This window comes from Nothobranchius furzeri, chromosome 9, assembly GCF_043380555.1.
Source record: "Nothobranchius furzeri strain GRZ-AD chromosome 9, NfurGRZ-RIMD1, whole genome shotgun sequence".
Taxonomy (NCBI): Eukaryota; Metazoa; Chordata; class Actinopteri; order Cyprinodontiformes; family Nothobranchiidae; genus Nothobranchius; species Nothobranchius furzeri.
Genome location: NC_091749.1, coordinates 65,995,902 through 66,009,610, shown reverse-complemented (window position 1 = coordinate 66,009,610; position 13,709 = coordinate 65,995,902). Strand labels below are relative to the sequence as shown.

At 43.9% G+C, this 13,709-nt stretch overlaps 1 protein-coding gene across 3 annotated transcripts in view; it reads left to right on the top strand.

Moving 5' to 3' along the window:
• plekhg4 (pleckstrin homology domain containing, family G (with RhoGef domain) member 4) overlaps nt 1-13,709 on the top strand; it is a 66,582-nt gene that overhangs the window by 28,796 nt on the left and 24,077 nt on the right. For all 3 annotated transcript variants that reach the window (XM_070555051.1, XM_070555050.1, XM_070555049.1), the window contains exons 4-5: nt 4,949-5,146; nt 5,833-9,196. In XM_070555051.1, the coding sequence (XP_070411152.1) occupies nt 4,949-5,146; nt 5,833-9,196 (3,562 nt within the window). The remainder of the gene's footprint in view (nt 1-4,948; nt 5,147-5,832; nt 9,197-13,709) is intronic.

Genomic DNA, 13,709 nt, shown 5'->3' with positions numbered 1-13,709 from the left:
TAACACGTTTTTGAGGCTAAATGGGAGGTGGTCACCACCGCCATTTTGACCGTGTCACAGGTTCCGTCAAGCCCAGACAATTCCACAAAAGGGAAGAGAGGTGGAGCTGAGGGTGGGGCTGTAAGGCTGGGATCAACTGCCGACACCCAGTCGAACTAGCTACAAGCTAACCTGAAGCTAACCCAAAGCTAATGCGGAGGTGGGAGCTAAGCTAACGGAGGTAGCAACCTAGCTACAACCGGAGTTAACTGTGCACAACACCAGAGCTTCTGAGTCAGAGATACGCCGGGCTGACCTGCTGAAAGCCGGCAGCCCGCGCAGCAGACAGAAGCCGCGATCAGACAGAGATGCGCCGAGCTGCGGGGAGGGGAGAACGGGTGGAAAACATCGGTCTCCCGAGAGCTCCACAAGCCGATATTCGGAACCCAGCTCCACCAACATGTTATATTTCAACCCATTTTCTAAAGTGCAGCATTATGTTAAATGCACTGGGTTTTACCCTATTACATTTAAATTTCATGGTTAAACAGTACATGTTAAAATCTAAGCTCAGCTCGGCAGTGACCTAAAATACATAAATATAATTTTACTTATCGAAAAAAATGAAGTGGAGACTCCTTGGACGCTCTATTAGTGCAATTAATGCCACAGCAAGTCATTTTGTCCAACAATTGCACAAATAATATCCAAAAAAGAATACACAAACACAGAGACTCAAAATCCCGGAACAGTTTCCAAGCCAGACCGAGGCTCTACTGAGGCCTTTCCACGGAGCTAGCTCTGTGGTCACGTGGGTCTGACGCTCATTAATTATACAGAATTTTAGGCTTTTAATACACTTAAACAGAAGAGTGAGAAAAAAATTCACCCCCTCAGAGTTGTCATGAGTGTAAACTAGATCATTTAAACCAAAAACATGTTTTGGTACCAGGCTGTAAACATGTTTATTTCTGATGTGAAATTAGCATTTTTAACATGGGAGTCAATGAGGATTTGCTCGCTTCTGACACCAGCCCCTAGTGGATGAGGGTGGAACTGCAATTTTTAGTACTTCCGGGTTGGCCTCAATTTTTGAGCCGCATTGTGGGGACTTGGTATAAACCTTGACATAACCATGTGTAGTGAACCTGGTACCCATCAATCACTCTTTGTGCTACCTACCTATCACTTCAGTCCTACTTCTCTTACTCTCTCTTCCCACCATTCCCAAATCCACACATACATCTGGCCACAGCCACAGTGGAACCAAACTCCAGGGTACCACTGGGCTGACCACATATCCTGCTATTGCTGCTTCTTCTGCCATCCTACTCGCTAATCCCCCCCAAAGCTCCTCATCTCGTCCACCTCTTGATGCCAACACATTTCTAAAAAGTTGGATGTTCCCATCCGTACCTCGGCACAATAACTAAGCATCAACTGCACCTGTCATATCTCCAGCGGGCACTCCCCCATTTCCACCTATATAGCTTCAATTGAGGTTGTTAAGAGCTGCATTTGTGACGGGTCTTCTTTTTGACCTCAACCACAGAAAAGACACCCATATGGTAACAGAATGATCACAATTCACCCTACATTTAAGAACTAATAAACTGTTAGAGAAGAACTTGGTACATCTTAACAGAAAAACATCATTGTTCTGCTGAATGTCTTTGCAGAAACCTCTGAGATGATTCGGCGTCTGGCGATGGTCATCCCTGGCTGGCGTGTCAGTAATCAGATTACTTTTTGGCTGTTCTCAGATCAGTGTGAGGCTGACAGCTGGTGTAGGGGCCAGAGGTCATGTCTCCTGTGACTGTAATTAGTAACCGGAGGCTGCAACCGCTGTTTTTTTAGAGTCATGCCCTTTTAAACACAAAATGTTACCATGAAGACAAAAGTTAAAGATGTGTCACCAAATACCAGGTAATCAGCTCCAAAAGTTCACAAATGATGCTGATTATCCACACCCTGCAATAACTGGTTATTCCATGAGTCTGGGATGAATCATGACCGTCCAGGGTCAGAACCTGCAGAACCTGTGAGATCAGGTGGATTTAAAAGTTTGTCTTGTGAATTAACAGCAGCAGCTTTTGTTTTTGGTGTAACCAACACAGAGTGCACACTCACACTGTGCTTGAAAACTGCAAAACCCGTGATCTTTGGCTGCTGCTGCTGCTTTGGGTTAAATTATGAGATGGTCTTATTTCCACAGAGTTGTGCCTCCTTGCTCTTATCTACGAGGAACCGAAGGGCACTCTAGATTTGTTGTTTATTTCTTAGATATTTTAATACAGGTACTTTTTGGTGTCATGAGCCGAGTGCATTCACACAGACACCCGAATGAGGCCCAAGTGAGTGGTCAACAAGTTAAACCCAAACACTCAAGTCATCACCTGCTAGCGAGCAGCTGATAAACTAAGTCTCCAAGTTAGTGAATATGTTCCAGTCTCATGCAGGTGAAGTCATCCAGGTCACGGTAATCCAAAGGGTTCAAATGAAGGCAACTGGACTTTTCTTGAAGACATTCCGCTTCTCATCCAATCCACTTGTATGCTTGTATGTGTGTGTAGCGCCAGTGCCCTATACACTGGCACTACCTGGTAGCTGTTGCGGGTGGTCTTTACGTGTGCTTTAAGAAATGCAGCTTGAGTTTATTTCCGATGATGTTTATTATTTTGTCTGGTTCCAAAATGTCCATGATGATCCATTTACAGCAGTTAAAGTGGGTTTCAGTGCATGCGTTACTTGCCCCAGTGACAATCCGCAGAGTCCGTTACACCCAGCCACAGTCCTCGCCACACAGTAAAAAAACTGTTTGTCCCATCCAGCCACACCTGAGTCCAATCTGTGTTGGCTTAAGTAGGCTGGTGCTTCCACAAGCAATTAACCAATAATGAGGCCAAGCCTCCTCTCAAGTGCACAAAAAGAAATGACACATATGGCTCCTACAGGGCACTCTAGATTTGTTGTTTATTTCTTAGATATTTTAATACAGGTACTTTTTGGTGTCATGAGCCGAGTGCATTCACACAGACACCCGAATGAGGCCCAAGTGAGTGGTCAACAAGTTAAACCCAAACACTCAAGTCATCACCTGCTAGCGAGCAGCTGATAAACTAAGTCTCCAAGTTAGTGAATATGTTCCAGTCTCATGCAGGTGAAGTCATCCAGGTCACGGTAATCCAAAGGGTTCAAATGAAGGCAAATGGACTTTTCTTGAAGACATTCCGCTTCTCATCCAATCCACTTGTATGCTTGTATGTATGTTTCTATTCAAATAGGGTTTTACTTTTTATTGGTTACATGTTTTTAGTTGTTTGATCTGTTCTTTGACTTGTTCCCCTTCCTCTGTGCAGCACTTTGGTTGGCTGCCATGCCGTTTTAAATGTGCTTTATAAATAAATTTGACTTTCACTCATCCAAGGAGTTTTGTCAATTCTGACTGGAAAATGAGAGAGTCGAGTTTATAAACTTTGAATTGACGAAGCACATCGGATGAGAAGCAAAACGTCTTCAAGAAACCAAGGAAGACCAGTTGCCTTCGTTTGGACCCACTGGATGTTCCAGTCTTTGTTACCATGGCGATGTAGGATCCATTATATTTTACAATGGTGATCCAGAGTCAGGGTTAGGGTAAGCAGAAGCTTGTTTCGGGTGACTTCCTTCAGAGGGATCACATTTCTCGGGGAGTATGAGACCCGAGAAGTTTTTTGCTCATCTTGTTTCTGTGGGAGTTTGATGGTGGAAGGAGGGATGCAGCAGTTGGTTCCGTTTGACTGAAAAAACATTTATCAATATTTTTTCTGATTATAATCGGTCTCTGGGTTTTTTATGCAGGCTGAACATGAAAATAGTCTCCTACACCTATTCTCTGCATGAGCTTCTGATAGATAATAGGCGGTGAAAATCTAGGATTTGAAAATCCCCTAAGGTCTACGTAGAATTCATGGACTCACCCCCAACGATGGGGAAGGTTTAATATCCAGGAATCCGCAAAGGATGTCTCAGCTAGTTTAAGCTAACCGTTAGCATTAGCAACATCACCACATGGCAGAACTCCTTAAAACTTGTGTTATTTGTGGAGATAAAACATCCATGTTTCAAGTCCGGTAGAGCCGTGTTGCAGTTTTCCAGTTCGGGTTGAGGAGTCAAAATAACAGGATATAAGACTCCAAAACCTGCCATCTGAAGCTCAGCTGTGATGTGGACAACTTTTAGGCTGGTTGCCTGTGGAGCTCTCTGAGGGAGACCACAGAAACACAGCCAATAATGGAGCTATTCTGGCTAAAAGCACCCGAAAACCCATGTTAGCTTCGGGTTTGCTCAGACAGTTTGCAGCTAGCTCCGTTGGCTCCAAGCTACTTGTAACTTTTGGTGTCACCAGCTGAGAGGGACCAGGTCAGAATGATGTCACTGAGCAGAGGGGTGATGAAGAGGGCAAGGAGGAGATGGGTCAGAAGGAACCAATGCAGGAGGAAGAAAAGGAACTGAGTAAAAAGACAGATGTGGTCATAGTGCCAGTCTGCGACAGAGCAGAGCGTGAACTCACATATGCAGCTTGGGCACCTGACTCAGATCGCTGTCCGATCAAGACTGTGCTTGCATTTTAACAGTCAAAAATTAGCTCCAAGCTCCGTGTAGCATCGGGTTAGCTCGTAGCTACATTGGTTCTGAGTTTATAAGTGTCAATCATTTGCTCCCACCCTCACAGCCCCACACTCAGCTCCACCTCTTTACCTATTTTTGGATTGTCTGGGCATGACGAGATGTGTGACATGGTTAAGATGGCGGTGATGAGAATTGCCCATTTGGCTTCATAAATGTCTTTATGAAAGCAATGGGTGGGGTTGGTCCAGTATTTTTATATGTCTATGGTCATCACCAGGTCTAATCAGGGATCTGAGGGTCTGGTTGGGTTTCTGATCTCAGGTCTTGTCTGTTCTCATCTTCCTCTGCTTTCTTCCAGGACTCTGAGTCTTTGGACTGCTGCATCCAGAAAGCTCTGGCAGTTCTCTTCCCACCCTTTCAGGCCACGTCCTCCACTGTCCTTTGTCAGGTTCTCAGGGTGGTGGACAGCTGCTACAGAGGAGACGGCCTCCGCTACCTCCTCCACTTCCTGCTACCTGCAAAGCACTTTCTGCAGGACCTCCAGAAGAATGCCTGTGTGAGTTTCCAGAGGACAGCTCCCCCTTGTTCCCTTGTCTCTTTGATTTATGGCATTAATGCTTTGATGAAGAGTCTACATACAGCAGTTGTCTGCCTGAGTTCGTATGCTTGTGGAGTAGAGCTGCTGCTGCACCAGCATTGACAAGTGTGTGTGTGTGTGTGTGTGTGTGTGTGTGTGTGTGTGTGTGTGTGTGTGTGTGTGTGTGTGTGTGTATTTCCCTTACTGTGACATCACAATAAGAGACTTTTTGACACGGCTCATTTTAGGCACATAATTCTGAATTGAAAAACCGACAGAAAAGAGATGCATGTTTTTTATTCACATTTGGAGTGTTTATAGAAGAAGCAGAGACCTAGCCTGGCAAGCTAGACTAAATAAATGTGTTATTTAGTCTGGGAACGCTCCATTGATGGCCTTCGGTCGTGGGGTGGTTTCTACCGTTGTCTTTTCAAACGATCTCAACATTCTACTGGACAACAAAGAGGTTCCAGTGGAGCCTTCCTAGACCAAACTGCAAAGCAAGAGTTTGGTTTAGTTCACCAGGCTAGCAGAGACCCTCATTGTGGCACAAAGAGAGAGATTGTTATCATAAGTCCCCTTTACACTCACTTAATTCAGCAGTTTTTTTTTCTTTTGTTTTTCCTCAGATTTAACTGATGTCACATCATTTTCTCTCCCTCCAGTCTCCTTACTGCGGTCTACTGTTTCGTCATGAAGGATGGCCTCTGTGTCTCCATGAGAAGGTAGTCATTCAGCTCTGTCCTCTGGACCAGCACCTTCTCTACCCAGGTGACTTTTATCTGCTGGTTGCTCCTGCTGCCTCTCAAGTTTCAGGCACTTCCTCCAGGGTGTCCATCACCCCCCGCCTGCTCCTGTGCAGCGTTTCAGCCGCTACTCAGCATGTGGAGCAGCAGGAGCTGTCAGATGGAGCTCTGAGGCGACTCTTCAGCATGTCCTGGCTTGACTCCATAAACAGGGACAGGGAGCAAAATGGAGCAGCGAGACTGGAGCACTGCGTCCTCTCTGCCCATGGAGATGTCTTTCGGGTCCCCTGGGAGGATGTGGTCTACCCACAATTCAACAGTCAGCCACAAACAGCCCTAAAAGAGAAGAAGGAGCTCACATCTACAAACAAACAGGATCTAAACTTCTCCAGACAGGAAGTGAAGATCCTCCCATTCCATACGGACCAGTCAGCAGAGAGCAGCAGGGATGAAGAGTCGGAGGGGGAGTATGTGGAGCTGATGGAGTTACCTCGATTTTCCCCCCAGAAAGGATCATTGACCCAGTCCATTAGCCTGCAGTACAGAACCAGGACCACGGCACATGCTAACACACAGAAACTTGAGACAGAAAAGCACACTAACACACACACACATGAGGCTGATGAAAACACTAACACACACACATGTTTGCGTTCCAGTTCTCCCTTTGCTGCTTTAACACACACCTCCCTAACACACTGTGACAGTAACACACACTCATCCTGCTCCTCTGTGGACGTCAGCTCACACACACTGACGTCCAGACTCATTGAAGAAGACTTCAGCGAGCATTCCCGTAGAAGCATCTCCCCCTCTCTGGTACCCTCTGCACCTCCTGATGCGAAGGAGCAAACTGAAGGTACCAGTCCAGTCACTGAAGTCTCTCCTTACCAACAGCAGAGGGGTGATGAAGAGGGCAAGGAGGAGATGGGTCAGAAGGAACCAATACAGGAGGAAGAAAAGGAACTGAGTAAAAAGACAGATGTGGTCATAGTGCCAGTTAGTGAAGAAAAGAGGATAAAAAGGAGGCAACATCGATTAGAGGAGAGAAAGTGTTTGAGCAAAGAGGAGGTGGATGAAAGTAAGGTAGAGGGAAATGAAGAAGAGTTTGAAAAGGTGTGGTTAGGAGAGGAAGTGGGGGTTCAGAATATACAACAGTGTCAAGAAAAAGGGGAAGAAGTGATAAAAAGGGAAAAGAAAGAAGAAGAAAAAGAAGGCTTAGGAGGAGGTGAAAAAGAATGTGTGAAGAGAGACTCTTATTTTGAAAACGAACAGACACACACTGAGAACAGTCGTTGGGGAAATAACATTCTGCATTATGAGGGCTCTTATTGTGGACATATCAGACAACCTCATCCCACGGACCTCTTTTGTGGAAATATTCCAGAAACGCGTTCAAAGAGCTCTTATTCTGAAAACAACATGCTGCAATCATACTTTGAGGACACTTATTTTGAAAATATCAAACTCAAAACACATTTGAAGGACTTTTATTGTAAAAATTCAAGAGAGGAAACCCATTCCGAAGACTCCTATCGTGGAAATGTCGGACTAGTAGAAAATCCTGAAGAGCTCCGTTGTGTAAAAGACGAGCTTCTTTCGTATTCTCAGAACAATTGTTCTGACAGTGTCACCGAACAAAAACATCTGAAAGATTATTGTGGAACATTTTCATTAGGAACACGTTCCAAGGACACTTATTCTGAAAGGACATCACAGACATACCCTGAGAATTCTTATTCTGAAAGCACATTACAAATACATGCAGAGGACTCTTGTTCTGACAACACATTACAGAAAGACCTTGGGGACTCTTATTTCGAAAAGGCATTACAGACTCTTACAAAAGACTCTTATCCTGTCAATTCTCCCTCGACACAACCCAAGACCTCTCATTCTGAAAACGAATTACAAACACATGCACATGATTCTTACCTTGAAAGCACATTTGAGATAGACTCTGACTCTTATTCTGAAAACCCACAACAGACGGAATCCAATAACGCTTGTTCTAAAAATGAATTACAAACACATGCAGAGGTCTCTTGTTCTAAAAACACATCACAGACACAACCCAAGGACTCTTATTCTGAAAGCACATTGCAGACAGACCCCAATGACTCCTATTTTGACAACGCATTACAAATACATGCAAAAGACTCTTGTTCTGAAAAACCTCTACAGACCTGTCCTGAGGACTCTTATTCTGAAAGTACATTGAAGACAGAGCCTTATGACTTTAAATCTGAAAACACATTACAAACATGTGCAGAGGGCTCTTGTGCTGAAAGCACATTACAGACAGACCCCAAGGACTGTAATGCTGAAAGCACACTGCAGAAAGGCCCCAAGGACTGTTATTTTGAAAGGACATTACAAATTCATGCAGAAGACTGTTCTGACACTGCTCCACTGTCATGCCCCAAGGACTCTTATTCTGAAAGCACATTACAAATATGTGCAGGACATGCTTGTTCTGAAAACACTTTGCAGACACATCCTAAGGACTCTTATTCTGAAAGCACATTACAAATATGTGCAGGACATGCTTGTTCTGAAAACACTTTGCAGACACATCTCAAGGACTCTTATTCTGAAAGCACATTACAAATATGTGCAGGATATGCTTGTTCTGAAAACACTTTGCAGACACAGCCCAAGGACTCTTATTCTGGAAGCACAATGATTACAACCCCCAATGACTCTTATTCTGAAAGCGCATTAAAGACGAGACCCAATGACTCTAAATCTGAAAACACATTACAAACAGATGCAGAGGTCTCTTGTTCTGAAAGCACATTTCAGAAAGACCCCAAGCACTCTTATTTTGAAAGGACATTACAAAGTCATGCAGAAGACTCTTTTTCTGACAATACTCTACAGTCATGCCCCAAGGAATCTTATTCAGAACACGTATTACAAGCACATGATGACTCCTATTCTGAAAGCTCATTACAGAAAGAACCTAATGATTCTTATTTTGAAAGGACTTTACAAACATATGCAGAAGACTCTTATTCTGACATTACACTACACACACCACCCAAGGGCTCGTATTCTGAAAGCAAATTGCAGATGGGCCCCAAGGACGATTATTTTGAAAGCACATTACAATCCCAACTTGAGGAATCTTATTGTGAAAGTGAGACATTACAAAGGCATGCTGACTCAGTGAAGTTTCACGGAGAACAACAGAATCTGGAGGAGACGAATGAGGAGGTAGACCAGGAGCACAGCAGTGAGGGGTTTTGTGGACTACGATCTTCAGATCATCACACTGAAGGTACACATCACATATCCTCCTCCTGATCCTGATCCCACTCACGTCTTTGTCCTTCACACCCTACTCACTTCCTCTTCCTCCTCCTCCTCCTGACTTCACTCACCTCCTCCTCTAATTGACTGCATTACTTCGTTTTACCTGTCTCCATCAGGTTGATTCCTCCCTGGTTTCACTCTCTTGAATGGGTCCAGGAACGTGTGTGTGTGTGTGTGTGTGTGTGTGTGTGTGTGTGTGTGTGTGTGTGTGTGTGTGTGTGTGTGTGTGTGTGTGTGTGTGTGTGTGTGTGTGTGTGTGTGTGTGTGTGTGTGTGTGTGTGTGTGTGTGTGTGTGTGTGTTGTTAGATCACACTGACTAGTGATGTGTTCAGCTCTATTTGCCGTTTTGGACACTTGAGTGCTGTTTTGGATCAGGCTTGTCTGTGCTTGCTTTCTTTGTGGACAATCTCTGCTTCAGCCTGATCTCTACCTCGCCCGACTCCAACCCGGCCCGTCATTCTAGATAGTTCTTCTCCTGTTTCTTTGCCTAAGCTAACCAAACTAGTTAAGACTTCCACATGTCTTCTCAACATCATACCCTCATCTTTGTTTAAAATGCTTTTTAGTCCATTGGTCCCAGTGTGCTTTCCATAATTAATGCTTCCCTGGTTTTGGTCAGGTTCCTGCTTTTTTTATTTATTTATTTTGTGAATTAAATCTTTATTTGGAATGAACATATATCAATAAACAAAACAAGATGTAAATGACATAGGAACATGGTCATTCCAGGTCGTCCCCCCCCCCTTTCCCCCTCCCCAATTGAATCCTAGATGAGTAGTGGACGGCAAGAGCACCTCATCCTTAATAGAGGAGTATCAAGGAGAGTCCCTTAATATCTAAACTACTGAAAAGAGACTGTGCTCGAGAGGGGAACCTGTAATAGTTAAAGGGTGAAACACATTTATATGGAACAGTAAACATAACCAGGAACTGAGGGGTTGCCTGTGCTGCTGCCAAAAAAAGAAATGAAATTGCTAGGTTACAAAAAGTTGATTAACATTTGAATCACATAAAGTCCGCTCTTAAGGGGGAAATGAGTAAGATCCACTTGCTCCAGATTTCATAGAATTTGGTCTTCTGATTATTTAACAAATGTCAGTTTTTCAATCCTAAATATCTCTAAAATGATCCCATACCAATCATCCAGTGTGGGGAGTACAGGGCTCAGCCATCTTCTCGTTATTGTTTTCTTACATACCACCAAGAGTAGTTGCACCAACTTAATCTCACTCCTACATTTCAGAAAGGGGACAAGCCCCATGTATAAAACTTTAAAGTCTAAAGGGATTTGAATGTTCAAAACTGTATTTAACGAGGTCTGAACTCCCGTCCAAAATTCCTTTAACCTGGGACAGTCCCAAAAAATATGCAAATGATTAGCAGCAGTAGCGCCTAGGGATGCACCGATCAGGTTTTTTGCTGCCGATCACTAATACCGATATCAAAGAATGCTGATCACCGATACCGATCACCGATACCGATCACGTGGATTGGCCGTGGTATGGGTGCCTTGATATCTCTGCTGATATGGCGTTTTGAAATATCTTATGACATTCTTCCAACCATGTTCCCTCCAGCTCTCTGAGCTGGACGTTGACCACTGGAAAGACCACATTTTGCTCCACTCCTCTGAGGAAACATCAGCTCCCAATTCACTCACCCATTTGTCCTTGACATAAAAAGTGTTGGCCTCACCGGCACTAGAGATGGCTTTGTATAGTTTTGAGATCGATTTAGTTGGTGTCATAGGTAAAGCACTTTTCAAGTTAAGGGAAAAATGTGACTCAGCATCTGTTAAATCAGTCAATTTGCACTCATAAATGATATATGATCTCAACTATAAATATCTGTGAAAGTCACAATGTGCCAACGCATGTTTGTTTCGTAAGGTCTCAAAGCTGAGCACAGTGTTTCTATGGATAAGAGAAAGAAATGTTGTGAGATCATAATTCATCCAAGATTTAATATTAGCGTCTTGTCTATTTGGAGCGAAATCTGAATCAAAGGCAAACCACCTAAAAATTCTTAACATTTTCTGTAGCCCACAAATGTTGATTACCTTCTGCCAGGCTTGAAGGGTGTAGGCCAGCCAGGGGTTGCTCAGCCCTTCCAGCTGGCACATTAGACCTTTGTCTGCAATAGCAGTCTGTAGGGGGAAGTGGACTGACAAGTTAGACTCCAGTTCCTTCCACCTTGCCACATATGATTTGTTACACCAGAATAGAAGGGGGGTTATCTGAGCTGCGTAGAAATTGTTCCTGAGGCAGGGGAGACCCAGTGCTCCCTTTTCCTTGGAAAGCTGGAGGGTAGTAGCCTAGTGAACTAGACCAAATTCTTGCTTTGCAAAGTTTGGTCTAGACACGCTCCATTGGAACCTCCGCAGCTCCTACCAGGACTCTGGCTAGCCAATCACAGCTCTCTAGAGGGGTTTCAAACACATAAAGAGCTGTGATTGGTCCATAATGGTGGGCCAATCATAGTGCTCTATCTGCTTAGTGAACAAATCACAGAGCTTTATCCACTTTGTGGGCCAATCAGGGCACTCTATTTGCCTGGTGGGTGGGATGATGCAACAGAGTGAATCAAGAGTATGTCACATTCATTGTCCAGTGGAATGTGGAGATCATTTGAAAGACAACGGTAGAACCCGCCCCACAACCGAGAGCCGTCAATGGAGCATGGCCAGACTAAATAATACATTTATTTAGTCTGGCTTGCCAGGCTAGGAGGGTATTGTACCTAATCCTTGGCTTTCGGCCTTGCCAGATAAATCTGGATATCCATTTATCCCATTCAATGAACTGGTGGTCACTCACACCTATTGGCAAATTTCTGAAGAGGTAGAGCGGCCTGGGGAGCACATTCATCTTGATTGCTGTTGGAACTGAGACTCAGGAAAGGGACCAGATTCCTTCTGTGCAGATCAGCTTTTATACCCGCAGATATTGACTCGTAGTTTGCGTGGAAGAGCCCAGAGAGGTCGGCTGTTAGATATATTCCTAGGTGCTTAATTTTCTCATTATCCCAGTTGAGCTTGAATTTCCTACGTAGGGCAATGGAAACTGTGTAATTCAGCGTCATCACTTGTGTTTTGGAGATGTTTATCTTATAGCCAGATAGCATTCCAAAATTGGTGAGAGTAGACATCAGTTCACTAAATGATCTCTCTGGAGGCAGACCATTACATCATCAGCAAACATTACTATTTTATGCTCCACGCCTGACAGAGTTACACCTTTAATATTATAATTTTGCCTAATTGATTGACCCAAAACCTCCATAAATAGGTCGAAAAGAAGTGGCGAGATTGCGCATCCCCTGTCTACAACCCCGCTGCAGAACAATAGGCTTAGACAAATCACCATTCACTTTTATACGAGCTGACGGACGATCATAGAGAGCTTGGATTACTCTAATAAAACCATCTTGAAAACCAAACTTCCCCAGGACCTTGTACAAAAATACCCATCTGACAGAGTCAAAAGCTTTCTCCGCGTCTAGACTACCTATAATTGATTGGGTTTTGTTTTGCTGTAATTGAGTAGAGATGTGTAGGATTCTTCAGTTGTTTATCTATGGCAAATAAAACCAGTTTGATCTAAGTTAATGAGGTCAGGTAACAGCTTTTCCAGCCTATGGGTGAGAAGTGAAGTAAACAATTTATTTTCTTTTTCTTTTAGTTTTATTTGTCATATGCAAGTTAGCACAGGGTCAACATTGCAATGAAATGTGTTTGACGAGCAGCGGTCTCTCAGCAGCATAATACAATAGAAAAAGAAGAAGGTATAATACAGTAAAAGCAAAATATTAGAGTCATCCTAAAAGTAAAAGCTTACTAAATAGATAAGTATAGATGACTAAATATAAATATATCTAAAAAAAAAGTGAGTAGTAACATTAAATTGAAGAAACCAGTGCAGATTAAATTTTACTTGTGGAACTGCAGGGTAACATCTGTATCCTGTGTTGTGTGTGTTTGTGTGTGTTTAAGTGTAATGGTTGAGGTGTCGTATGGCTTGGTGGTAGAATCTGTTTTTAAGTCTCGTAGTCCGAGCAGGCAGACTCCTGTAACGCCTGCCAGATGGTAACGAGGAGAACAGCTGATGCGCTGGGTGGCTATGGTCCTTGATGATGCTGCGTGCTTTCCGGAGGCATCGCTGGAGATAAATGTCCTGAATGGCAGGAAGCCTTGTGCCAGTGATGTGCTCTGCTACTTTCACCACCCTCTGTAGTGATTTACGGCTGCTGGCAGAGCAGCTTCCATACCAAACTGTGATGCAGCTCGACAGCAAGCTCTCAATAGCACACCTGTAGAACTTTGAGATGATACTAGTGTTCATGCCAAACTTCCTTAGCCTCCTCAGGAAGTAAAGCCTCTGGCGAGCTTTTCAGATAGTAGAATCTGTATGGAGGGTCCAGGAGAAGTCCTCAGTGATGTTGACTCCAAGGAACTTGAAGCTGCTGACCCTTTCGACCAT